General features: G+C 38.7%; 2 protein-coding genes and 1 pseudogene across 3 annotated transcripts; 2 read left to right on the forward strand and 1 right to left on the reverse strand.

Moving 5' to 3' along the window:
- The first annotated feature begins 62 nt into the window (after positions 1–62).
- On the forward strand, positions 63–855 carry LOC101294749 (major allergen Pru ar 1-like). Its single transcript, XM_004296827.1, has one exon. The coding sequence runs from the start codon at positions 180–182 to the stop codon at positions 660–662; it is 483 nt and encodes a 160-aa protein (XP_004296875.1). The 5' UTR covers positions 63–179; the 3' UTR covers positions 663–855.
- Positions 856–1,626: 771 nt separating this feature from the next.
- On the reverse strand, positions 1,627–2,299 carry LOC101295036 (major allergen Pru ar 1-like). Its single transcript, XM_004296828.1, has one exon. The coding sequence runs from the start codon at positions 2,225–2,227 to the stop codon at positions 1,745–1,747; it is 483 nt and encodes a 160-aa protein (XP_004296876.1). The 5' UTR covers positions 2,228–2,299; the 3' UTR covers positions 1,627–1,744.
- Positions 2,300–2,785: 486 nt separating this feature from the next.
- Positions 2,786–3,622, forward strand: LOC101295324 (annotated as a pseudogene). The gene has a single exon (XR_184482.1). The product of XR_184482.1 is annotated as a major allergen Pru ar 1-like (transcript).
- Positions 3,623–6,000: the final 2,378 nt, after the last annotated feature.

Consider the following 6,000-nt stretch of genomic DNA (forward strand, 5'->3'; position numbering starts at 1 on the left):
ATATTAGTTCTTTGAAAATTCCCTATGTCTAAGCTCAAGCTTTGATCTTCAAGGGGTGAGCTTCATCCTTAACCTATAAATACTGCCTCCAGGGCTCATACTTTCTCACACCAATATCAATATTCTCTTATCTTCCTCCACATTTCAATCTTCCCATTTTTAGCTCTTTTATCATCATCATGGGTGTGTTCACATATGAAACCGAGTTCACCTCTGTCATTCCACCACCAAGACTCTACAAGGCCTTTGTCCTTGATGCTGATAACCTCATCCCAAAGATTGCCCCACAGGCTGTGAAGAGTGCCGAGATCGTTCAAGGTGATGGAGGTGTCGGAACCATCAAGAAGATCCACCTTGGTGAAGGGAGCGAATACAGCTACGTGAAACACCAGATTGATGGACTTGACAAAGACAACTTTGTTTACAACTACAGTATCATTGAAGGTGATGCTATCGGAGACAAGGTAGAGAAAATCTCTTACGAGATCAAGTTGGTGGCGTCTCCAAGTGGAGGCTCCATCATCAAGAGCACCAGCCACTACCATTGCAAAGGAGAGGTTGAGATCAAGGAAGAGCATGTCAAGGCCGGAAAAGAAAAAGCCGCTGGTCTGTTCAAGATCATTGAGAACCACCTTTTGGCCAACCCTGAGGCCTACAACTAAATCAAACTACGACTGCATTATATACTGTTCTGTTGTGTCCAGTTCTTTTTGTCATTTGGTGTCCCTCTGATATTTTTCCCCTTTTCTTGCCTACCAAGCCTGGGATTGTTTCGGCTTTCACTTTGAGTGATGGTGAATTGTAATGTTACATTGGATTTCATTTGGAATAGTAAAGAATAAACCGTATGTTCCTCTTTATACTAATTAATTTACTTTGTTTAGTCTCTACCTTCTGTATGCTAGTACTTTGTCTGTAATTCTGTAACTGTACAAAATTTAGGAGTCGACGTGAGAACTTTATCTGAGTCGTTTCATTTGAACATTTGTTGGGTTCAAAACTTCAAAATGCAGTAATTGTGATTAAAAGCACACACTTAACAATCTCATAATTTAATTACAAACTCGTACATAAATATCCAATCCAATTATGTTTGTTTCAATTTATAAGATTTAACTTATCTTCTTAGCTAGTAAACGACCTTGAGCATATCTTCTCTCGCTAGACATTTGTTAGTTTCTTCCAGTATTTCATATATTCAGATGGATCAATACAATTTTAATGAGAGTTTTTGCTTTTTACATTAATACTACAATGTCTCTCTCTTTAAATAACAAAAATCGAGTTAGTGCCATTATTGCTCATTATCATGTTAAATTCATGCGAACCAAGTAACCATGCAAACAATGCCTCGTATTATCAAATGAGCACTGTCATGAGCCCATCGACTTGTATAACAAGCTAGCTGGAAATCGATCCTGAATTTCAACAGCTCATTTCTGACCCCTTCAAAAAAAAAAAAAAAAAACCAGCTCATTTCTGACACAAAGGTTCTTTTGTGTCCATTTTTGTTTTGAATAATGAATGCTAGGTGAACCACATTCATAGGATGTTTGTTGATCATCTTTAAGGACATTGTTTTATAACCGCAATTCGTTATTTTAGCTTAGTAATTGAACTACGGATATGCAAATTGTGATGCAGCTTGTTTATTTCATAGAAAGCATTACAACATTCCATCCTCTTAATGTTCCAACTGGAACATCAGCGGAACAAATGGACAATGAACTGGAAAAAATGAAGTTTAACAGTATTCATTAGGATTGGCCAAGAGGTAGCCTTCAACAAGCTTGAAGAGGTGCGACGCCTTCTCTTTTCCAGCCTTGACATGCTCTTCTTTGATCTCCACGTCACCTTTGGTGTGGTAGTTGCTTGTGCTCTTGATGATGGATCCTCCATCGGAAGATGCCACCAATTTGGTCTCGTAAGAGATCTTCTCAATCTTGTCGGACAAGGCATCTCCTTCGACCAAGCTGTAGCTGTACACAAAGTTGTCTTTGTCAATCCCATCGATCTTGTGGGTCACTGAGCCGAACTGGCTGCCCTCACCAAAAGTGATCTTCTTGATGGTTCCTACGCCTCCGTCTCCTTCAATGATTTCAGCACACTTAACTGCTTGGGGAGCAATCTTGGGGATGAGATTGTCGGCATCAAGGATGAAAGCCTTGAACAATCTTGGTGGTGGGATGACGGAGGTGAACTCGGTTTCATAAGTGAATACACCCATTATCAGCTTACGAGTTTGAGAAATGATCAAAAGGAAAGAAGAGTATTATGGAAATTGGTGTTTGAGAAGTTGAAGGAGGTTTGAGTTGTGAGAGAAGAGAAGGGTCATACTTATAGAGTAGTCCTGAGTTGAGGTATGTGCTGGTTGAAGGTTACCATTAGCTTGTGTGAACTAGTAAATAGTCCCAGTAGAAGGATTATGCTCAAAATGGTCAAAGAAGGCACTCCCAATTAATTTTTAGTGCCAAATTGGCTAAAGTAGACAAAAGGAATGGGGTCTTGTTCTAGATGGTCTTATTTCAGAGGAATTTTTAGTAGCTTCCTTCGGTGTTTTCACAAAGTAATGTCGGTATCGACAGTCAACATTGGCTATCCATTTTATTTTTCTCATGTACTTGCAATCAGTTGGTTGCAATCAGTATGTTAAGTCCGAATGCTCCTTTTCCATGTTAGGATGACAGTTTGAGGTGCCTTCTTAGACTTGAACCATAGTTCATTGATCTTTCATTGCATGTCTATTTTATATGTTCTTTGAAATAATCCCATTTTGGCAGCTCAGATTTGATCTAGAGGGTGAGCTTCAACCTAACATATAAATACCACCTCTAGGGCTTACACTTTCTCACACCAATACCAACATTCTCTAAGCCTCCTCCACATTTCAATCTTCTCATATTAAGCTCTTTAATCCTCATCATGGGTGTTTTTACATATGAAACTGAGTTCACCTCTGCATCCCACCACCAAGACTCTACAAGGCCTTTGTTCTTGATGCCGACAACCTCATCCCCAAAATTGCCCCACAGGCTGTGAAGAGTACCGAAATCGTTGAGGGAGATGGAGGTGTAGGAACCATCAAGAAGATTCACCTCGGTGAAGGAAGCGAATACAGCTATGTGAAGCATCAGATTGATGGACTTGACAAAGACAACTTTGTTTATAACTACAGCATAATCGAAGGTGATGCTATCGGTGACAAGGTTGAGAAAATCTCTTATGAGATTAAGTTGGTGGCATCTCCAACTGGCTCCATCATCAAGAGCACCAGCCACTACCATTGCAAAGGAGAGGTTGAGATCAAGGAAGAGCATGTCAAGGCCGGAAAAGAAAGAGCCGCTGGTTTGTTCAAGATCATTGAGAACTACCTTTTGGCCAACCCTGAGGCCTACAACTAAATCAAACTACGATAATGCTAGTATACTACTGCATTATACTGTGTCGTTGTGTCTTGTTCTTTATATCATTTGGTGTGGCTTTGATCTATATTCATTTCTTTTTCTATCGTACCAAGACAGAGAATGTTTTGGATTTTACTTGGAGTGATGAGGAATTGTGTAACGGTTTTACATTTCATTTGAACAAGTAAAGAATAAAATTTTCTGTTCCTCTTTAATTTACTCGTTTTATTCAGGAACATTATTATCATGATGATACTGGATTCGTTTATTTTCTTAATTATGATATTTAATGTATTAAGTTTGATGCCAATATATATGTAATTGATAATATTAGCAAACAACTAGATCTAATCTATCTTCAATCAAAACTTGACATATTCGGATCCGTTAGAAAAACTGAAATTCAGAACACTTTGATATTTGGTGCTAAACTATCACCCAGTCCTCAATATCTTCATGATCGTCTTCTTGTGATTCTGATTTTGATTCTTGATTGGTGGCAGCATGAGGAGGATTGCGTTTAAAATAGCTGCCTACTCTAACCACTATCGACCAGAGTTTTTCCACTTGTGACTATTGCGTTGTCCCCATATCCCAAACATCAAAAATAGAGACCACCCTCTTTGAAAAACCAACGTGAGTTCTTCCAGCCGGAAAAATCATCGGGGCAATAACGAATATAAAGAAACAATTCATCATCATGATTCTCCTTGTTTGGTTTAAAAGAGGGCTTGTTGTCGAGTCTTATTAGAGAAGAGAAACTGTTTTCGGGCTTTTGGATCTCTGAGTATCGCATAGGATGAGTTGAGCCTTTGGAACATGGCATTGGCATTGAGATCGTTTAGCCTCTTGTCTGGATGCAACTGCAAAGCCTTTTCCTTACCCGAAGGTGAACCAAGAACACTATAGTGATCTATGACCACTTCCTTCTTCTCCATCTCCATATTTGAAAATGATCCTAGGCTAGGCGGCTAGAGTAGAAGTATACAAACTTGCAGAGTGGTTATTTTATTCTATATTTAAACCAAATTTCTAACAGTTAATTTAATTTCTTAATTAAAAAAAAAAACACAGTTAATTTCTAACGGCTAGTTTTTTATGGTTAATTTACAACTTGTAGTTATTTGCTTCTAAATGTACAGAGAGAGCCAGTCAGCCAAATGAGGTTCTATAAATGATTTAAGAAATTCTTTTTGAGTTATTTTAATACATCGAAATTATATAATCTTCACGTACTTAAAAGAACAATATAACTACACGGTACTTTAAAAATGGCCAGCCAAAATTCAACTAGAAAATGAAGGACATGAAGCCTCATTGCTTCGCCTAGTGGTGCTTAGTTTTTTGAGCATGGTTGCAACTCGAAGGATTCGGGTTTCTCTATTGAAGTACTTTTTTCTACTTTGAAGAATTGGAGTGCTTGTTTTTCTTGTTTTCAAATTTCAATATATATGCTTATCTTTGAATAGGTGAGTATAGGAGGAGTAAGGAAACTTGTTCGTTGGATAGGTTTCGTACTCTTAAGATCGAGATAGCCATGTCTGACGACCCCTTTCAGGTGTTTATACCCCTTTGAGGTGGTTTATTTTTGTGCTACTCACTCAACTATAAAAAATTTCTGACCAATTTCCCTAAATGTGTGTGCGTTTGAAGCTATTTCAGCCGGCAGTTCATGATACGTTTAACAAAAGAGATTTGAGACTAGATATATAAGGGGCTACCCAGAAAGGAGCCGTTCCTATAATCTTTGTAGTCGCTAGGCTGAAATCCAGGTCCCTGGGAGTGTGGAATCTAGTTTCAACTAGCAATAGAGGCAGTATCGATTGGTTAGAACTTAGAACCTCATATTGCCTCAAGCGCAAGGACATCCAAACTGTATCATCAATAAACATTAAATTCCTCAACACCTGTCTAATTAGTTTACAAGGCTACGTGCCAGAGCTGCATTTTTAAAGTGATCTTTCTAGAAACCATAATGTATGCAAATGAACAGATCGATATAACAAGTTTGTCATAGCGATCAAAGATTTTGCAGATAGAAATAAATAGTGTGAAACTATCTTCACCGAATGAAATAAATAGCATAAAACAATCCTTTCCAAAACTCCTACACAACCAAAACTACTAATAGACCATACATATCTTTAAGGACAAATTACTGGTCACTCCGCTAACTTTAGGGTGGTCGACAGTTTAGTCCATTATCTTTCAATTTCAATCGATCACTCTGCTAACTGTCCAATTTCATACAATTCGGCCCATCCGTTAAGTAGCCGTCCAAATCGATAGTTAAGTGCTGACGTGGCACACCAAAAATCAATTAATTATTCATTTTCCATTTCTCTCCCAAATTTCCAATTATCCCCCAAAATTCCCAATCTCCCCCAATCTCATTTTTCAGCCAACACCAAATTCCCAGTCAACATAGTCCGACCCTTCTTCCCTCTTCTCCTTCTTCTTCCTCTCCACATTTTCCCCTCTATCCCTCAAACTCTCTCACTCAGCCGCAGCAGAAGAGGAGCAGAGCAATGGCTTTCATCAAGGCCTCGAAGCCCCGCGCCTACTTCAAGCGTTTCCAGGTCAAATACAAGCGCCG

The sequence above is a fragment of the Fragaria vesca genome, linkage group LG4 (assembly GCF_000184155.1).
Source record: "Fragaria vesca subsp. vesca linkage group LG4, FraVesHawaii_1.0, whole genome shotgun sequence".
Lineage (NCBI taxonomy): Eukaryota > Viridiplantae > Streptophyta > Magnoliopsida > Rosales > Rosaceae > Fragaria > Fragaria vesca.

Bases quoted from the DNA above. Each gene is read 5' to 3' on its own strand.
- LOC101294749 (XM_004296827.1), top strand. From the start codon at position 180: ATGGGTGTGTTCACATATGAAACCGAGTTCACCTCTGTCATTCCACCA.
- LOC101295036 (XM_004296828.1), bottom strand. From the start codon at position 2,227: ATGGGTGTATTCACTTATGAAACCGAGTTCACCTCCGTCATCCCACCA.